The sequence below is a fragment of the Chrysemys picta genome, chromosome 12, assembly GCF_011386835.1.
Source record: "Chrysemys picta bellii isolate R12L10 chromosome 12, ASM1138683v2, whole genome shotgun sequence".
NCBI classification, from domain to species: Eukaryota; Metazoa; Chordata; order Testudines; family Emydidae; genus Chrysemys; species Chrysemys picta.
The window spans coordinates 28,812,162-28,832,658 of NC_088802.1; the positions used below are offsets into that span (position 1 = coordinate 28,812,162).

A 20,497-nucleotide genomic window follows, 5' to 3' on the forward strand; every position below is an offset into this window, starting at 1 on the left:
CACCACAGCCTGGAAGTCCAGGAAGAGGCAGGAAGTCCAGGAAGAGGCAGCCAGCTAAGAATGTCTGCTGCATGAAATGTCATCTAAAGTCACCTGGCTGTAGTGGAGGAAAATCAGGACAATAAAATAGGCTGAGTGGACAACAAGCAATGAGGACCACAAAGAACTTCACCACTCTCTGAAACCCAATGGACTTATAAGCCTGTGCCGTATGGGACTGTGCAGTACTGCGGTTTGCTAGCCAAAGTCTAAGTGTAACATGACATTAGTGTTCTTGAGTGGTTACCACCAAACTGCACTTGCAAAGACATGCACTCATGCCTCCTAGGCCTGTAAGCCTTTACTTGTTTTGCTAGCTATAATTGCAAACAGAACTTGTCCGAGACATTAGGGTGTTGTGGCTACATTTTTTTTCTCCCTTTGGCAAAGTCAAAAGTCCTTGAGTTAGGAAATGCCAGAATGAACGCTGTTCATGCAACCTTAATTCAGTCCACTTGTGCCCATGCATTATGATGCAGCTTTAATTACACACAGAAGAAACCATCTGTGAACAGTTTGGTATAAGTGACTTGGCAAGCATCACATAGGAACTCAGTGGGAGAAGCAGGATTAGAAACCAAACCAAGCTTCCCAGGTGACAGTCAACTGCCCTAACCACAAGCCCATCCTTTCTCTCATTGAAGGCCCCCCAAACCTTCCAACTTCTGCAACAAAAAAAGGCAGCAGTCCCACAGACAACATATTACACAATGGATTCATCTCCTGATCAGACCCAGCCTATGCACTGACTGAGGCAGGGATCTTGTGAAAAAAATAATACAGGTTCATGTAATTAAAGACTGTGTCATAGTACATATGCACAAGGGGGGCAAATTAAGATGGCATGCACAACATTTATTCTGGAATTTCCTCCCTTGAGAGTCCTTGACTTTGCAACCTTTAAGGCTTAAACTTTGTATTTCCTAATTTTTAATCATTTAGCTTATTGATGAGAGCAGCCTTAACTAATGTTAAATGAGGGGTTTTTTTGTTTGTAAATATTCTTTTTTAATATAAAGAAAATCTTTTATATATGTGCCATTTAAATAATAAAACACTTACATTTATGGGGTTCAATGCCTACTTTATTGCCATCATCTTTGTGCAGCTCCATATTTCACCATTCAGTGTCTTGTTGACCAATATATTGGAAGTCATTAAATTAAATTGTATTCAAACAAAACATGTTTTAAACTTCAAATGTACTGCAATTTCTACATGACTTAAAAATGTGTAACAGAAAATGGAATAGGGACTTAGATCTCTAATTTTCTGGGTTGGTTTGTTTTGGAAAGGTAAATATTGAGAAAGCCAGAGATTGCCCCCAGTTTGTAAGAAGCAGCTAGCCAATTTCCATAAGCAAGAGCTGTAATTTTGTACCTTATTTTCATGTGCCACCCACTCCCCACCCAAAGGAGCCCTGCTGCTTTCACTGTATCAATGACAGGGGGAGTCAGAGGGAAACCAATTAGCAAAGGCAGCCATTGCCATGACAACGGGGGTCATCGTGACCCTCCCCAAATGAGCAAAGGGGCTGGATGGGGGAGCACTGAGTGGCTGATTGTCTCTGCTGTCATAGTGGTTCTGCTCTGGCAGGGGGCAGCGAATGTGTGCAGAGTGGGGAAAAGGCTGGCTTTTCCAGTGTGCTGGTTTTCCCAAATTTTTTGAAAAATCCACCCTATCCAAACACAGCCCTGGGATCCCTGCACATGCACATCCATCCACGGCGGATGTTTGGTTCGAATTCCCCACATGGCAGGTTTACCATAACTATGGTCTTAAACTCTATGGGTCTTGCTACTGCGAGATCCTAATCCTGCGGTTGCATCTAGAGGCCTCATCAAAGGCTCAGAGCCCCGTGGTGCTGGGCCCTGCAGCTCAGGAGGAGACAGGCTGACTAGATGTCATCTCAAAATAATCTAAGGGGGGTTTGTTCTTGTTTGTTGGAGGGGAGGGAAACTTCCCCTTGGGTCATCAGCAGGGATGGAAAAGAGGATTTCTGCATTTTAAAGCATGTGCTCCTCAATTAAGTGGTTGTGACCCCCAGGTGGGTCATGAACAGGGATCCTAGGAATCCGTTTGCCATAGAAAAATGCAGAATTTGCGTTTTTACAGAGAATCTTACATTTTTACATTTTGTGAAAAAATAAAAACGTATACAGTAGAACCCCATTTATCTGAGCCTCCATTATCCAGCTCTCCAGATTAGCCGAACCACCAGTGCACACATAGGAATATGGGAAATTGATATTTCATCCCCGCCTCCTATGGCTGACAGTCTGAGCCCCTGTTGATGATCCAAATTTTTGATTATCTGATCTGGCCCTGGTCCCAGTTAGATTGGATAAATGGGATTCCACTGTATATCAATAAAACATTGGGTTCAACTAATACCTATATATATTGGGGCTAGGGAAACAAAAGTTCAGCCTTTCATTTTAATCACAGAAAAATGTGGAGTTTTACGTTTTTTTATTGGATAATTTTGTTTTTTTATCACAGTAAACTAGGACCCCTGGTCATGAATGTCAGGAGGCCCAGCCGTAAGATCTCTGTGGCAGGGAACTGTCTCCCTGCTCCAGAGGACAGTTAGGAAGCAGTTTGGGGACCAAGGAGTCAAGGTTGTGGATGCATCTCCTGTTTCCATCTCTGTGTGTGGGCAGGCTCCGAAGGGGCAGGACTTTCTTTGGGAGCAGTGAGGATGTAGTTCCCTCTCCCAGTAATCTGGGCAGAAACAAGTTGTCTCCTTGTCCTATTTTACACTCCACCCCCCTCCCCACTGTGACAGATTTCTGTTATCAATCTGCCTGAGGCATCAGGTGATCAGGCTGAGGCCACAGGATTTTTGGGAAGGAGATGACGAAACACACCAAGTGTCTAAGTTTTAAAGCTTTATTAATAAAATAATAAAATAACAGCAGAGAGTGCTGGGGGGGGGGGGGGTTTCCCCACGTCACTCAGAGGAAGGAAGAAAGCGTTAGTGCCCCAAGCCCTAACCCACTTTCATATTCACACCTGCACTACCCGAGGCTGGCCAAGCCTGGGTGTAACATAAGAAGAAGAGGGGGAGGGGTGGATGGGAGTTCTTGTCCTGGGCCCAGGTTGTCCAGGGTCCACTGTTATCTCCAGCTTGCTTTGGCTTTTGGGAGGGTTTTTTGGGGGTGTTTTGTTTAGGGGCCTCTCTGCTCCTGATGCTTTTGTACCAGTTAAAACCAGCTTTTTGTGGTCTCCTTAACTTTCCCAAAACACTTTGGAAAGACTTTGTTGGGTTTTTTTGGGGGGAGGGGGGGGGGAACTGGCCTTTGCTTGTCTCGCTTGTTATGAGCTGCCTCTGCAGGTCTGTTTAGCTGCATCTTCCTTTCTCATGGCTGGTTGGTGGATTCCAGGCCCCCGTCTTTCTCGGCAGGCAACCAAGCGTTGGCTGTGAACTGTGGCCTTGGGCTGGAGTCGGTGCCTTATTTTCTGACTGAGCGAGCTGGAGTGTCGAGTTAACCCATTCCCTGCTTTCTTCTTTCTTCCCCCTCTGGCCTCTCGTACTCTGCAAAGGAATTTTCCATTCCACACTCACACCTTTGACCCTCCCCCAAAATGCCCTGCGATGCTTGTGACAGCATTATCAACATACAATGCTGATCTGCCTCCCCCCATGGGGACCTCTGGAGGGAGGGGGCCATTGGGGTGTGACACTACCCCACATCCCAGATCTCCAACTCCAACCCCACATCGCAGCAACAGGGATGCAGATTAGATTTATGTTCCAGCTAAACCAGGCAGTTAATACTGCTGCAATATCTAAATGTTGCCTTTAAGGAGTTGTCAGAGTTCCCTCCCCACTCTGAATTCTGGGATACCGATGTGGGGACCCGCATGAAAGAAAGTTTATTTCTACCAGCTTAGGTTAAAACTTCCCCAAGGCACAAATCCTTTCCTTGTCCTTGCTGCCACCACCAAGTGATTTAGACAAAAATCCAGGAAAAAGGGCCACTTGGAGTCCCTGTTTCCCCAAAATATTCCCCCAACCCTTTCACCCCCTTTCCTGGGAGGCTTGAGAATAATATGCTAACTAATTGGTTACAAAGTGAGCACAGACAAAACCCCTGGGTTTTAGGACACTGAAAATCAATCAGGTTCTTAAAAGAAGACTTTTATTTAAAAAAAAAAGTAAAAGAATCACACCTGCAAAATCAGGATGGAAGGTAACTTTACAGGGTAAATAAAAAGATTTAAAACACAGAGAATTCCCCTCTGACTCTGCTTTCCAGTTACAAAACAGCAATGAAATTTCCTCTTAGCATAGGGAAAATTCACAAGCAAAAACAAAAGATAATCTAACGCATTTCCTTGCCTTTACTTACAATTTCTGTAATTTTAGATGTATCATTTCTGGTATGTTTACAGGAGATGTTTTACCTGCTTGGTGTCTCTCTCTGTCCAGAGAGGGAACAAACAAAGAGAGCACAAACAAAACCTCCCCACCCCCAGATTTGAAAGTATCTTCTTTCCTTATTGGTCCTTTTGGTCAGGTGCCAACCAGGTTATTTGATCTTCTTAACCCCTTACAGGTAAAGGAGGGATTTTATGCTACCCTTAGCTGTATGTTTATGACAGGATTATTGCATGAATGGGGACAGTTACCACCACTTGGTGCTATTGTTTTAGGCTGGCTGCAAACTCAGGCAGACAAATTTGCATCAGTCCCATTCCCTTCACATTTTCAAGGGTTTCTTTGCATACGTGAGAGCTGGTGGGCATACTGTTTATTTTAAAGTGAAGTTAAGATTCTGGAGCAGATTTATGTTTTTAGCAGGGGACGGAATTTAAGGAGCTGCTTGGGGAATCCTCCGACACTGTCCCCAGGGCAGCACATTCCCCAGCAGTGCGGGGACTAGGCAGAGGCAGAAACTGGCTTTTCCTCTTCCTGCTCCTCACCTTGTCCCAAGAAAGTCAATCTGCCCCGGGGTGCTGCACAGGTAATGTGGCTGGGCAGGGCTAGGAGCCGGGAACCTCCCTTCCCACTGATTGCTCCTGCTGCCCCTGCCAATCTCTCCTCCCATCTCCCTCCTGCCCCCTCACCTCGGGCTGGGAGACTCAGTCCTTGGCCCGGTCCCAGGGCGTTTGCTCTCTTGGAGGTGGCTCGGTGTCACGGAGTATTGGGGGACTCAGGGCCCTGCACCCCCGGCTTCCTGCGATTCACCATGACTCTCAGCCAGCCAGTAAAGCAGAAGGTTTATTTGGATGACAGGAATACAGTCCAAGACAGGTCTTGCAGGCACAGACAACAGGGCCCCCCTCAGTTAGGTCCAGCTTGGGGTCCCAGGGCATGCCAGCCCACCCCCTTGGGGGGTCAGAGCCATCTCTGCCTCCCAGCCATCTCTCCAGCCTCCTTCCAGCCTGCTTCCAGCACTCTCCCTTCAGCGACCCCTCCCACAGCCTTTGTTCAGTTTCCCGGGCCCCGGAGTCATCTGACCTCCAACCCCCTCCTGGGTTCTCATGTTACAAGCTCAGGTATGTTCCCTTGGGCCGGCTCCCATCCCCCGATGCAGACCATCCTAGTCACACTCCCCTGTCAGCATTCACACACCCCAGCAAGAACAGTCCCAGTTCGTCACATCTCTCCCCCCTTCGAGACCGAACTGAGCAGGGTCACTTTAGCCAGTGACCCGGGGAAGTTCGAACCTACCCCCGTTCCCATGGATGCCCCCGCATCCCTCCAGTTCCTTGGTGAGAATTACACCAGGCCCCTTCCGTTCCACGCCCCCCCTTAGGTCGGGGTGCTTGATGGCACTCGCAGTTCGCATGTGGGAAGGTTTATGCGGCCTGGGCCCTTTTCCCACCCCCATACCTCTGGGGTTCCAACTGGGCTGTGGTCTTCTCCCAGCGCTCCAGTCTGGAGGTCTGTGCTTTGGGCTCTCTTGGTTTAGAGCCGCCCTTTTAACCTTGGCCACCCTCTGGAAAGGATCCTTTATGCTGGGCAAGGGTCCTAAAGCTCTTTTCCCCTTGTCCCAGGCCTTCCTCCCCCTCTGACAGGGGTCACAGGATCCGCAGTACTGTCGGACAGTAACAAAGACCCCAGGCCAGTAAAAGCTCCGTAGCAGCCTCTGCTGGGTACGCCAGGTTCCCTGGTGCCCTGAGAGGGGAATGTCATGGGCCCGGCACAGCAGCTGGCGGCGATACTTCTGGGGTACCACCAGCTGCCTCCTGATCCCCCCTGACTCCATTTTCCCTGGGGGAGCCCATTCTCGGTACAGGAACCCCTTCTCCCACAGGAACCTTTTCCGGCCACCTCGTTCCATGGTCTGTACCGCATTGAGGTCGGCCAGGTCCCTTATCTTCCGCAAGGAGGGGTCTCTCTGTAACTCGGCCTGGAACTCAGCAGCTGGGACAGGGATGGCCACCTGCTCTTTCTCGCCCGCTGGGTCCGAAGCTGCAGCCTCCCTGAGCCGCGTCCCTGGGCGTTCCCTCCCCACCAGGTTAGGGTCCTGCGCCTCAGGCAAGGCACCCCCCCCAAGGCCAGGGCGCAGGGCCCCTCGCCGGCTCTGACTGCGGGTCACAACCAGTGCCTTTTGGGGGTTGCTTGGCCAGTTCTCCAGGTCCCCCCCCATCAATACCTCAGTGGGCAGATACGGGTGTACCCCCACATCCTTGGGGCCCTCCTTGGCCCCCCACTTCAGGTGTACCCTTGCCACGGGCACTTTGACTGGTGTTCCGCCCACCCCCGTCAGGGTCAGGTAGGAGTTGGGCACCACCTGATCTGGGGCCACCACCTCGGGCCGGGCCAGCGTCACCTCTGCGCCCGTATCCCAGTATCCATTGACCTTCCTCCCATCCACCTCCAGGGGAACAAGGTACTCTCTCCGGAGGGACAGCCCCGCGCCCACCGTATAAACCAAAAACCCTGAGTCTGGGGCATCCAGCCCCCTAGAGGAGCTGGCCTGGGGCCCTTCTCTCTCTTGAGCAGTTGATAAGCTGCCAGCCCCTCTTGCGTGAGAAGCCTGCCCCTCGTCCGTCTGGGCCTCTACCAAGTTAACCCTATGCGGGTTCGGTCTGCTCAGTCTGTCCTTGAGCTTGGGGCACTGGGCCCGAACGTGGCCTCTTCGGCCGCAGTAATAGCAGCTCATGTCCTGTGGGTCCCCTCGAGCCGGTCGGTTGTCCCTGACGCTGGGCATTCCCCGTGGGAGGGGATTCCCCATATTCCCTCTTTGGGAGGTCCCAGGGTGACTCTCTCTCTGCATCACGGCGGGCCTGTTCCTTTGGGGCTCCTCCCTGCCACCCCCTGACCGGCTCTTTACAAACTCATCAGCCAGCTGCCCGGCGTGTCGCGGGTTCTCTGGCTTTCTGTCCACCAACCACAGCCTCAGGTCGGATGGGCACCGCTCATACAGTTGCTCCAGTACCAGCAGTTTAATCAGGTCCTCCTTCGTCTGGGCCCCACCAGCCCACTTGCTGGCGTATCTTTCCATGCGGACGGCTAGTTGCAGATATGAGATCTCAGGGGTTTTATCTTGACTCCGGAACCTTCCCCGGTACATCTCAGGAGTCAGCCCAAACTCACGTAGCAGGGCCTTTTTGAATAGTTCGTAGTCCCCTTTCTCTGCCTCTCCCAGTTGGCGGTACAATGCCACGGATTTGGGGTCCAGTAAGGGGGTAAGGACCCGGAGTCTGTCCGCGGGATCAACCCGGTGCAGCTCGCAGGCCGTCTCAAAGGCCTCCAGGAAGTCATCCATGTCCTCCCCCTCCTTGTATGGGGCCATGATGCACTTATCAAAGCTCCGTGCAGTCCTGGGTCCCCCCTCACTCACCGCAGCCGGGGGTTCGCTGCCCCTCAGTCTCGCCAGTTCCAGTTCATGCTGACGCTGTCTCTCATTCTCCTGTCTCTGTCTCTCTTCATGCTGTCTTTGTCTCTCTTTCTCCTCCCGTTCATGCTGACGCTGTCTCTCTTCATGCTGTCTCTGTTGTTCACGATCCTCCAGCTCCCTCAGTTTTAGCTCTTTCTCCCATTCCAGCCAATTCCGCTCCCCGGATGCCGAACGTCGCCGGGAGGATCCTCTGCTGGCCGGCGAGCTTCGCCGGGGGGACCCCCTGCTGGCCGGGGGGGTCACAGCGCCTTCGGTATTTGCTGGGCTCCTCCCCACCCTTCCCCTAGGCATAGGAAGGAGGGGTCTCGGGAAGCCCTCAGCAGCGGGCTGACCACTCCCAGCTGGGACAGACACTGGTGCCTGCGCTGCATTTGCCAGGCTGCTTCCCTGAGACACAGGGATCAGTTCATTCGCGCGATCTTCCGCCTCCAGCTGGGCAATGAGCTGTTCTTTGGTGAGCCTCCCAATGCGCAGCCGCCTCTGCTTGCACAGCTCCACCAGGTCGCTCTTAAGCCGCTTGGCATACATCTTCCTGCTGGCCACTCACCGGCCTGTGTGCTCACAGCTCCCCCCAGTTCCCAGGGGGACCCCTAGTGTGCCAGCCCTTCTCGAGGTCACCACCTCTCTGCCAGGGTCGAGCTGCAGACTCCTCCGCCCCTGGGACCACTCGCTGCGATCCCCCCAGGGGACCCTGTTACTGCAAAAGTCCTTCTCGCTGGTCACACACTCCCAGGGGTAATAACCGTCTCTCTCCCACTCTTCAGCGTGCCTGGTCCCCGTCAATCCCCCTTCGTTTTACTGCTCCCCAGTCACTTACTGCAGGAAGCGCCGTCCACGGGGTGCAGTAGATCCCGCCGCTGCCACCAGTTGTCACGGAGTATTGGGGGACTCAGGGCCCTGCACCCCCGGCTTCCTGCGATTCACCATGACTCTCAGCCAGCCAGTAAAGCAGAAGGTTTATTTGGATGACAGGAATACAGTCCAAGACAGGTCTTGCAGGCACAGACAACAGGGCCCCCCTCAGTTAGGTCCAGCTTGGGGTCCCAGGGCATGCCAGCCCACCCCCTTGGGGGGTCAGAGCCATCTCTGCCTCCCAGCCATCTCTCCAGCCTCCTTCCAGCCTGCTTCCAGCACTCTCCCTTCAGCGACCCCTCCCACAGCCTTTGTTCAGTTTCCCGGGCCCCGGAGTCATCTGACCTCCAACCCCCTCCTGGGTTCTCATGTTACAAGCTCAGGTATGTTCCCTTGGGCCGGCTCCCATCCCCCGATGCAGACCATCCTAGTCACACTCCCCTGTCAGCATTCACACACCCCAGCAAGAACAGTCCCAGTTCGTCACACTCGGCTCCTGCAGGGGCTCAGGGGAGCAGAGCCTGGGGGGTGGGTCAGGGAGGGCAGCAGCTCTGGGACTCGCAGACCCCTGCCCCCCGCAGCAGCAGAGCTGGAGTGAAGAGGGGCCATTGGTGCAGAGTCACTTTCCTGCCCGGTCCCAGCCCTTTCCCCCGGGTCTCTCCTCTCACCTGGAGTCTGCGGCTCAGAGGCTGGTGTCAGCAGAGTCCGGGGCTTCCCCCGGGACTGGTTCCATCCCCTGGAGAAAGTCACGCCCCAGCTGGGCACGGAGGGGCGTTAATGCAGATCTCTCCCTAACTACCATTGCCCTTCCCTTTTCCTCAAGAAAGCTCTTCCCTGCAGAAATGTCGGGATTGCAACCTCCCCCCGCAACTCACTCACAGGCTGAAGACAGGTCCCCAAAACTCTTCAGCTGCTGTGACACAAACTCATCTGACGCCTAGGTGCCCCAGAACAGCAGGAAGTGAGACCACAAATAACACAGGGGACAAATGGGAACCTACCCTCCCCCACCTCCAGCGGTGCCGACCAGTCCTCCCCCAAACACCATGGCCCTTCTTGCTGCTTTACTAATGGGCCATTGGAGCTTGAGTTTACAGCAAATCAACCACCCCACGCTTCCCCCTGGATCTTCCAGATTCCGTCTTGTTCCTGAACAGAGAGGATCCTGCAGAACAAATACACCCAAGCCCTGCTGCTATCTAGGGCTACAGGCAGCCTGCTGGGCCATTGGGACTCTTCTGCTGTGAGGGATTCTCCTGTGTCCCCACAGAAACACCCCAGACTCCCAGTGTCTCCTTATTTTCATTGGCTGGATCCACGGAGAGGGGAGGCCAGTGCCGATGTGGCCATAATATCTAGACTCACCTGTAAGTATCCCCTGGGGCCTGGCTTTATGGGAGTGGCGAGCTTCCCAGCTTTGTGGGAGCTGAGCCCCCCAGGAACTGAGGAGCACCTGCCCGAGCGTGGGCAGCCTGGTGAGGAGGTTGAAACGTCGCGGGAACTGACTGAATACAGCCAGGGAATTTGCGTTTATAACTCTGGGATGCCTGACAATCAGTTACAGGGTGGAATTCATGCCTGGGACAGGGGCCAATCAATGGTCTGAAAACACAGCTTTTGTGGGACTTAGTGCACAGCCCTGACGGGGGTGCCCGGGGTCGGGTGGTTGCTATGAATTGTACTACGGGAGCACCTCTGTAGAACCAATGTGAATGAAATTGTTTTTAAGTTATCCACTGTACATTGTAACTTCTGTTGCCTACATTGTAACTTTCATTACACTTGCCATTTTGCCTACATTGTAACCTACATTGTAACTTCTGTGCCATATTGTAATTCAAACCCCATTTTAAAACGCTTACTCCATTTTGTAAGGGCTTGCTGCAACCTTCATTTTTGCAAACCCTGCTGTAATTTTATTAGTCTAGTTGAGATGTGTGAATGAGGGATGTATGGGTGATAGAATCAACCTCCAGCACCAGCCCGTCCTGATGAGATAAAGTTCAAATACCAACAAATACCAATGGCTGAAGAACTAGACAACAGCCCTAACTCAAGCAAGAAGCATCCACCTTAAAAAGAAACAACAGAAGAAAGATCAAAGCCAGGTCCCAGGCTGACAGTCACGCCTGCAATTGACGGGTGATCAAGTACCAAACCCAGAGGCCGTGTGACACAGCGAGACCTAGAGACTTTGAATCCAAAACTCCTATAAAAAAGGAAGGGTGAGATGAGAGACTTTGGGTAACTTTCTGCTATCAACATCAAGGAGCATCGGTGCGCGCCCGACAGAGACCCGGCTCCCCCTCGTGCTCAGCTTTCCTGGCCAGTTAGCTGCCACGAGCTACGATCCCAAGCTGCGAACTCAAACTACAATCAGGACTGGTAACTATCCAGCAGCTGCAGAACATTTTGGTGTGTGTGTGAGTGTGTGTGTGTATAAGCATTGAGGTATTTGCTAATAGTTACAGATTAATAATAAATGTGGCATCTTTGCCTTGACCCCTAAAACGATCCTGTATAAGTTTGTGGGACAACACCTCAAGGCGTTGAGAACCGGCCCCCATTGTGTTTCGATGTGCAGACCCCGAGAGGTTCCCTGCCCTAGTTAGCTCACAGTCTAAACAGAACAGGCAGGATTATTACCACCATTGTGTCACGCAGGGAAACTGAGGCACATACAGATTAGGTGACTGGCCTGAGGTGATACGGGGAGGCTGAGAGAGCGGTCCCAGCCCAATGCCACAACCAGCCTTCTTGCTACAGACTCCAGGTCTGTGACCCCTCAGCACAATTGCTTAGAAGGGGAGTGGGCCAGAAATGACTGAACCCATAACAGTCAATCTGGCCCAGTTACACATGGGCTTACTAGTTCTTTTCCTGGGCCCGCCTGGGGCATGTGTCTTCGAAGAAATGTTCTTCTGTTGTTAAGTCTGTGATGTGGTTTCTTTTGTGCAGGGAGGGGGAAGCTTGCAATCTGCCTTCATCTCTCTTAACTAGTAACTTCTGGGGGAAGACTTGCTCCTGGGGAAACAGACTCTGGAGTTTGCACTGAGAGTCCTGAAGGGGGTGGGCAGGGGAGAGGAAGAGGGGGTTGCCTGCATGCTGTTTGTGACCACCTCTGCTCCAGGACTGATGTATATAATGTAATTACAAAGTCCCAGAGCAATGTGCTTCCTGCTGCCATTCCAGACTCCATGCAGCCTCCCTGTGGCCAGGCTCCCATCAGCCCCAGGGCACTTATATGTTGGGGATCCCCTTTGATAATCCTGGGTTCCAGTAGTGTCCCTACCGCCAGCACCCCCTGCACAGGTGTTTGTTACAGAATGTATGAACTGCAGGTGTATTCCTACATTGATGCACATGACCTGAGTGTTTCATTGTTTCCACACTTTTTATTGGGTAGCTTTTTTATTTTAAAAAAACTCCTAATAACCCTGGGAGTTATTTTTTGCTAACATTTGCTACTTACATAACAAGCGGCCAGATCTCCAACAGTGTTCAGCTTGTACATAGACCATCCCGCGCGCTGAGCTAGTCAGAAAATCTGGCCCCGCTTGTGGGTGCTTTGGCCCATACAACTTCATGGGATGAAGTCTCCTAAGTCTGCTCCTTTCTAAGCTTGCACCCCTCTGTCCCCATCAGAAGTGACTTTGGGGTCTCCTCTCTGGATCCCCATTACAGCAGATAGTGGCTCTAAGTCATACAGAGATGGGGTTAGGTCCTTGGAGATCAGCCCTTGCTAGACATTGGAGAATCAGCATCCCACGTTTGATTTCAGCTGCAGACATCAGTGCTTAGATTAGTGCATAGACTTCGTGCTGGCCCTCTGTTCAGAGAGGAATTATAGCTGGGGCCTCCAAAGGAGCTTAAGGGAATTAGGCACTCGTATGTATTGACTTGACCCTGCTGGCCATGAATATGCAAGCCTAGGCACCTGAAATTCATTGATGTCAATGGGTGCTGGGTACCTAGAAGCTTTTGAAAATCCCACTAGGTACCTAAATTCCTTTAAAAATCTGGCCCTATGCGCTGAAGTTTCCTCCTCAGTCCAAGGGTTACATGCACCAGCCCAGCCTTGCTAAATAATGCTCAGCCCGTAAGGGCATATCTGCCGATGCTGTAGGCGGTGAGAAGCCTCCAGCACAGAACAGCTAACGCCTAGCCCCCACCATCCGGATGTGAGAGCAATGCAATGCCGTCTCCTAGATGCCACAGTCCGAGCAATGATTGAGAGCTCAGCACAGACCAACACCGGTCTCAGAGGCACCATACAGATTGAGCTGCTGACACCCATGAGGATCTGAGAAGTCATAGAATATCAGAGTTGGAAGGGACCTCAGGAGGTCATCTAATCCAACCCCCTGCTCAAAGCAGGACTAATCCCCAGACAGATTTTTACCCGAGTTCCCTAAATGGCCCCCTCAAGGATTGAACTCACAACCCTGGGTTTAGCAGGCCAATGCTCAAACCACTGAGCTATCCCCCCGTGTCTCAGGGACTGTGTCAGCTGGCTGGGTGTGTGGCCCAGGGGCTGTATGTTGTTTTTGTCTTGGGGGACGAGGAGGAGTGATAGGATCAAGGGGAGCCCCTTTCTTAGTGCTGAAATCCAACACCCACAGGAGCTTATTGACCGTGAAAGCTTCCCTTGCTCAAACTCTCTGGCATGCAGAGATATGTGAAGGAAAAGGGCCTCAAATTCTACACATCAAAAGGGTTCAGGCCTCACGTGTCCCTTGTCCAAGGACTCACACACAAAACAGTATGTCAGCATCGACAGCAAAACTGCCATTGTTCGGCACAGTCTCTCTCTCCCCACAGGTCACAGTGACAAGGGCTCTTTGCTACTTTTCGAAAAACAACAACAAAACCCCACTAACTTATTATCGAACGATTGTTGCTTCAGAAAACTAGCTTATGCAAAAGGCCGGGATGGAAAAATATTTACCAAAGTGATTCCTGAGTTGACTCCATTACCAATAACAACAAAAAAGTCAATAAGGAGGCATCAAAGGCAAATTCACTTGCACAAACTCTTGAAGGTGAACTCTCAGAAGAAGGCGAGGGAGAGAACAGTGCCTCGGCAGACGACTCATGCACCATACGCCCTCTGTCCAAAAGGGCTCACACATACGGCTATTAAAACAGAGCCCTGGCACATGCAGATGTCTCACCCACCATGTGCCCTCCATCCGGAGTGCTCACGCAGGCAGCTGTGTATGCTGGCCACAAGATCAGCTATCCTTGCAGGGAGCCATGTCCCCTCAGATACCCAGAGCAGCTTGGCTGGATCTAAGTAGGGCACTTATAGTGCTTCTCCCCCGTATGGGTCCTGTGGTGTCGGATGAGGTCCGAGCTGCGGTAGAAGCTCTTCCCGCACTGGGCACAGGCGTAGGGGCGCTCGCCAGTGTGGATGCGCTGGTGGGTGACGAGGTTGGAGCTCTGGCTGAAGCTCTTGCCGCAGTCGGGACAGGTGTAGGGTCGCTCGCCCGTGTGCACGCGGTGGTGGGTGATGAGGGTAGAGCTCTCGGTGAAGCTCTTGCCGCAGTCGGGGCAGGTGTAGGGGCGCTCGCCGGTGTGAGTGCGCTGGTGGCAGATGAGGGTGGAGCTGTCCACGAAGCTCTTGCTACACTGGGGGCACTGGTAGGGGCGCTCCCCAGTGTGGACACGCTGGTGCCGCATGAGGGAGGAGCTGTCATTGAAGCTCTTCCCGCACTGGGTGCACTTGTAGTGCTTCTCGCCGGTGTGGATGCGCCGGTGCCGCAGCAGGGTGGAGTTCTCGCTGAAGCTCTTCCCGCAGTCGCCACAGATGTAGGGCTTCTCGCCGGTGTGGATGCGCCGGTGCCGCAGCAGGGCTGAGCTCCAGATGAAGTTCTTCCCGCAGTCCCGGCAGGCGTAAGGCATGTCGCCCATGTGGACCCGCTGGTGCTGCACGAAGTAGGAGCTGTCGCTGAAGCTCTTGCCGCACTCCCCGCAGACGTAGGGCCGCTCGCCCGTGTGGGTCTTCTGGTGCCGCACATGGGTCGAGCGGATGCTGAAGCACTTCCCGCACTCCTCGCACCGGTAGGGCTTCTCACCCGTGTGGGTGCGTTGGTGCTTGATGAGGGTGGAGCCGTGGCTGAAGCGCTTCCTGCAGTCGGGGCACTCATATGGCTTCTCGCCAGTGTGGATGCGCCGGTGTGCGATCAGCGCCGAGTTCTGGTTGAAGCTGTTCCCACACTCAGGGCACTTGTAGGGTCTCTCCCCGGTGTGAATCCGCCGGTGGATGATGAGGGCTGAGCTGCTGCTGAAGCTTTTCCCGCAGTCCTCACACCGGTAGGGCCGCTTCCCAACATCTTTGAGCTGATTGATACCTCTGCCCGGGTGGGATGATCTGCTCTTCCCTGTCCCTCGAGGATTTCCCTGCTCAGGACTCTGGGAAACGTCCCCTTCGGCTCTTCCTGATACCACGCCATGTGGTTCCACTGGCTCGGGACCTTCCTGCTGAGGGGTCTCCTCCTCGCTCTCACTCCCCGTACCATCACCTGCTGGGACAGAGAGAGAATGCAGACAGGAGTCAGGCCCTGTGCCAGGGGAAAGGGAACCTCAGAGTGGGAGGAAGAAACCCAAATAACTACTGGAGAGAGAAAAATCAGGAGAGAGTTCCTTGGCCACAAACCATCCTTCCTGCTGCAATGGTTTTCTGGCTGATGTAACCAATTCCTCACCTGTGCAGACATCACTCAGGAGTTCCGGTTCCTCAGACTCCTGCAGATCTGGGGTCCACAGCTTTTTCCTCTGCTCCATCCAGGAGATCACATCAGGCTTGGTGATGGGAAATCCTGCTTGAGGGAAAGAGAACAGGCAAGATCAGGGCTTGCGACATAGCCAGAGAATATTTATTATAGAGACGTGATTTTAACCCCATCTCTGTGCTGGGAAGTTGGGAGAAAAGGTCCATGGACACGCTCTGGGAGAGTCAGATGTCTGCTGGTGGATGTGTTGTGTCACTATTGCCGATTCAGAGATTCCAAAGCCAAAAGGGACTATTGTGTTCATCTAGACTGACCTCCTGTATAACACAGGCCAGAGAACTGCCCCCAAATAATTCCTAGAGCAGAGCTGATAGAAAAACACTCAATCCTGATTTTAAAATTCTCAGTGATGGAGAATGCACCATGAACTTTGGTAAATTGTTCCAATGCTTAATTACTCTCACTGTTAAAATGTACACCTTATATCTAGTCTGAAATTGTCTAGCTTCAGCTTCCAGCCAATGGATTATGTTAGACTCTGCTCTGCTAGAATGAAGAGCTCATTATTAAACCTTTGTTCCCCATCTAGGTACTTATAGACTGTAATCAAGTCACCCCTTCACCTTCTCTTCTGTCTGAGCTCCTTGAGTCTATCACAATAAGGCAGGTTTTTTAATACTTTAGTCATTCTTGTGGCTCTTCTCTGAACCCTCTCCAATTTACCAACATCCTTCTTGAATTGTGGGCACCAGAACAGGACACATACATAATATTCTCTAATATAATACAATATTAAAATTTACATATGCCTATAAGTGATGAGTAGAAGTGAGACACTGACATTGTCAAAATGAAACAGCTTGACTTTCATTGAAAATTTAATTGAAACGGACACGTTCTGGTGAGACATTTTGATTTTGATGAAATGGCATTTTTTGACGGAAAACTGTTCAGTTGCAAATTTTTTGACCAGCTCCAACCATGGGTGTGTCCTTGAATCTCCACTCCCAGGGGAAGGGGAGTGAAAGGGACAGTCACTCTTTGTAACACACGCACACACACTGTGGGGCTGATCCCCATGAAACCTAAGGGAGTGGAAAAGGACCCCGAGTAGAACCCAAGCCAACTGCTTCAGGGATCCCACAGCTTCTAACACCTGAGGGGACAGGAACCCTTCCTTATGACATCCCTGTAGAGGGGCTCTCTGACCTGGGTCCATCAGAGCCCACTGCTGCTCACTGAAATACACACATACCTCCTCGAAGGTCACTGGCTCCTGGAACAGCAAGAATCCCCCACTCAGTGAGCCACAGTCCCACTCGCTCAGTTACTGGCGCCCTGAGTGCCCCATATTAAATACATCTCAGTAGCTCATTTCCTTCTCAGCACCTTCTGTTCTTTCACATTCATTGTTCCCCCCTCCCCACCAGCAGACCCTGACCATCCCCTACCTGAACCAGCTGCTCTGCAGCCATTTCCTGTCCCCGAATCCCTGGAGGAAGGTTTAATCTGGAGTGAAACCTGGGCGTTATCCTGCAGCCTCTCAGGGTGAGAAGGGCGAGTGGGGAGGTTTCAGAAGTGGCTTTCATCCATTTCTCATCCTATTCCCCACAGGGTCTTTCTGTGGACACAGGAATGAAGTTCACAGAGTGTTCAGCCTCCAGCCACCTGAGCACACCTATGCAGGGGAGGTGGAGGGATAGCACCACCCACACACAGCTCAAACACCCCACCAGGCTCTCCATTACTGCAGCATCCTTTGCACCCGGAGCAGGGGGACTGGAAGCTGGGTTTCCCCCATGAGCACACTAACCACTGGGCAGCAGAGACTGTTTCACCCTCTCACTGGCCCAATGAATATTTAAATAGTGATGCATGGCGGAGCAGCTGCCAGAATGCCCCATGGCCAGGGCACTCCCCTGAGAGGCAGGAAACCCTAATTAAAGTCTACACTTCCCCATCAGGCTGAGACAGGTGACTCAGGCTCATTTCTCTCACCTTGGCTGAGTGCTCCAACCCCTTGGCTAGAGGGTAAGAAGAGGCAGAGGGAGGGGGAGGACTTAGGGACCTAGGTGTCCCCTAGAGGGACAGGGCTAAGGACTTACCCCTCTTCTCAGCATTTCCTATTGGATAGCTCAGGCTGGTTTCCCTGCTAGCGGAGCATGTTCCTAGTTGCCTTACTCTCCCCATTCATTATACAGGTGCCTAACTCAGGCCTGTGCCGTCCACTAGGCAGCAGGGCACCTGTACATCAGGCAATGCAACCCAGGTGGAAAGTGGTCTAAGAAAAGTGGGAGGCCTGTCATAACCTGGGAACGGCAGCTTTGGTAAGTGTGTCCGTCGGAGACCCGGCTTCATTAAGCTGCAGGAATCCTGTGTCCAGTTCGGGGGTCCACAATTCAATAAGGATGTTGATAAATTAGAGGAGGTTCAGAGCACAGCCATGACAACGATTAAAGGATTAGAAAACCTGCCTTACCGTTCTGGCAAACTACCACCTGGCAATTTCCTGGTCCCAACTTCTCTGTTATGCACTGCTCTACAGCCAAAATGCTTCTGAAATAAATGTAGTCAAACTTTACTAATTCTGGGTCACTGAGAACGAAAATGATGCTTACAATTGTTGATTGGCTCTAGTTTTCAAGATATGCTATTGAGTCAGTATATACGACCCTTGACTTGGGAATGGCGGAGGATAAGTGAGTTATAAAGGGAAGGGATCTCAATTTAAACCAGAAATGACTAAAATACATCTTTGACTGGATCTATGAATAAATCTATGACTGGGTTTGGACAGTACTTGCTTTTTAGGCAAAACAATGAATGATGCAATCTGAAGCTGGTATTGCATCATACATGATATGAATTGCATCATGTTATTCCTAGAAGTCGTGGATGATGCAATCATAACGAAGCTTACATCACTCTGCTGAACAAATTGCCCTATATCAGCTCTAGAAATCATACAGTGTCGTGCTCTCTTATTTGTCAGTATTTGATTTTGCAAAGAGACACATTTCTGTTTAGCCAAAGTGAGCAGAGATGCCTCGTACTTGTGTGAACAGTGCAGATAACTTCTGCTATGTTTGTGATGAAGTGACTTTTGCATCACAAAAGCGCAGTATAACCACTATGGTTAAGAAAGCCTATCACCTTTATTTTGGCTGCAAAATTGGAGATCAGGACAAGAGGTGGGCCCCACACATATGCTGCAACACTTGTGCAACAAATCTTTGCCAGTGGTTGAACAGGAACAATAAATCTATGCCTTTTGCAGTGCCAATGATTTGCAGAGAGCCAACAGATCATACCAGCAACTGTTACTTCTGAATGGTGCCTCCAGTCAGGAAAGGTGTGTCAAAGAAGAAAAAGTGGACTGTGCATTAGCCAAACATTCCATCAGCTATACGCCCAGTACCCCATGGAGAAGGACTGATGCACCAGAATCATTCTCACTTGAGTCAGACGAGGAAAAGGAAGAGGATGAAACTTCTGGTCCTGAACCATCAATGTCACAGGACCCACATTTTCTCCCATCCTCCTCCTCTGAACCACACCTCATAACACAAGGTGAACTGAATGACCTTGTCAGGGATTTGGAACTACCCAAGAGTAAGGCAGAGCTGTTGGGCTCCAGACTACAGCAGTGGAATCTCCTGGCAGGTGATGTTAGGGTTTCCATGTTCCGTGACCGTCAAAAGGATCTTGTCCCATTCTTCTTCATGGAAGGTGATCTTGTAGCCTGCAACAAGATCGATGGTGTGATGGCAGCCCTCAACATCATTCACGATCCAGATGAGTGGAGACTGTTCATTGATTCATCGAAGACGAGTCTTAAAGCTGTTTTACTGCATAATGGCAATGTTTTGCCATCAATTCCAGTTGGTCATGCAGTCCATATGAAGGAAACCTATGACAACATGAAACAACTTTTGAGGTGCATAAACTATGACCAACATCAGTGGCAGCTTTGTGGCGATTTGAAGGTTGTTGCTTTCTTGCTTGGTCTGCAGACTGGATACACAAAGTACTGCTGTTTTCTCTGCGAATGGGATAGTCGTGCAAGAGATTCCCACTACATCAAGAAAGATTGGCCACTCCGACAGTCATTGGAGCCTGAGAGGAAAAATGTTCAGCATCCACTACTTGTTGAATCAAGGAAGATTTTGTTACCACCTTTACACATCAAGCTCGGTCTGATGAAGAACTTTGTCAAGGCCATTGACAAAACGCAAGCAGCTTTCAAGTACCTCTGTGGAAAATTTCCAAAGTTAAGTGAAGCTAAGATAAAGGAAGGTGTCTTTGTTGGTCCTCAGATTCGTGAACTTTTTCGAGATGATGCATTTGACCATGCACTGCGTGGCAAGGAAAAGACGGCATGGAAAGCCTTCCAGTTAGTGCCAATAAATTTTCTCGGAAACAACAAGGCAGACAACTACAGGTTGTTGGTGGAAAACCTCCTCAAGGCATACAAAAGCCTTGGTTGCAACATGTCACTAAAGATACATTTTTTGCACTCTCATCTAGATTTTTTTCCACCGAACTGCGGAGCAGTGAGCGACGAGCACGGCGAGTGATTTCACCAGGACATTGCAACAATGGACAAACGCTATCAGGGCAAATGGAGCCCATCAATGCTTGCAGACTATTGCTGGACAGTGACAAGAGATGCTCCATTTAATGAATACAAGAGACAAGCCAGGAAGCGCCGAGTAGACACTGAATAGGACTAAACTATGTACATAATAGTTTTTTGCCTTTTGTTTCATAATACATTTTATTTATATAACCCTTTTGCTGATTTTTAAAGTGTTACATAAACAAGACAGGTGAAATATTATCATGTAAAACAACCATAAACACATGAAAAGACCTAGGTTTACAATTTATGATTAAAACTCTACTATCTACACAATATACATAGACATAAAATGTAAAAACTTAAATATCTTAGAAACAGTAGCCAATCAGTTGTTTTAATTGTCATATTTGAATTCAGCACATCAAAATACATAA

At 50.8% G+C, this 20,497-nt stretch overlaps 1 protein-coding gene across 1 annotated transcript in view; it reads right to left on the minus strand.

Annotated features, from left to right (window-relative positions):
* The window catches only part of LOC101939528 (zinc finger protein 271-like), a 41,491-nt gene that overhangs the window by 17,082 nt on the left and 3,912 nt on the right, over positions 1-20,497 (minus strand). Inside the window, exons 2-5 of the mRNA XM_065562981.1 lie at positions 17,961-18,037; positions 16,933-17,102; positions 15,455-15,568; positions 14,043-15,274 (exon numbers count right to left, since the gene is read on the minus strand). Coding sequence (XP_065419053.1) covers positions 14,043-15,274; positions 15,455-15,533 — 1,311 coding nt within the window. The 5' untranslated portion in view covers positions 15,534-15,568; positions 16,933-17,102; positions 17,961-18,037. The remainder of the gene's footprint in view (positions 1-14,042; positions 15,275-15,454; positions 15,569-16,932; positions 17,103-17,960; positions 18,038-20,497) is intronic.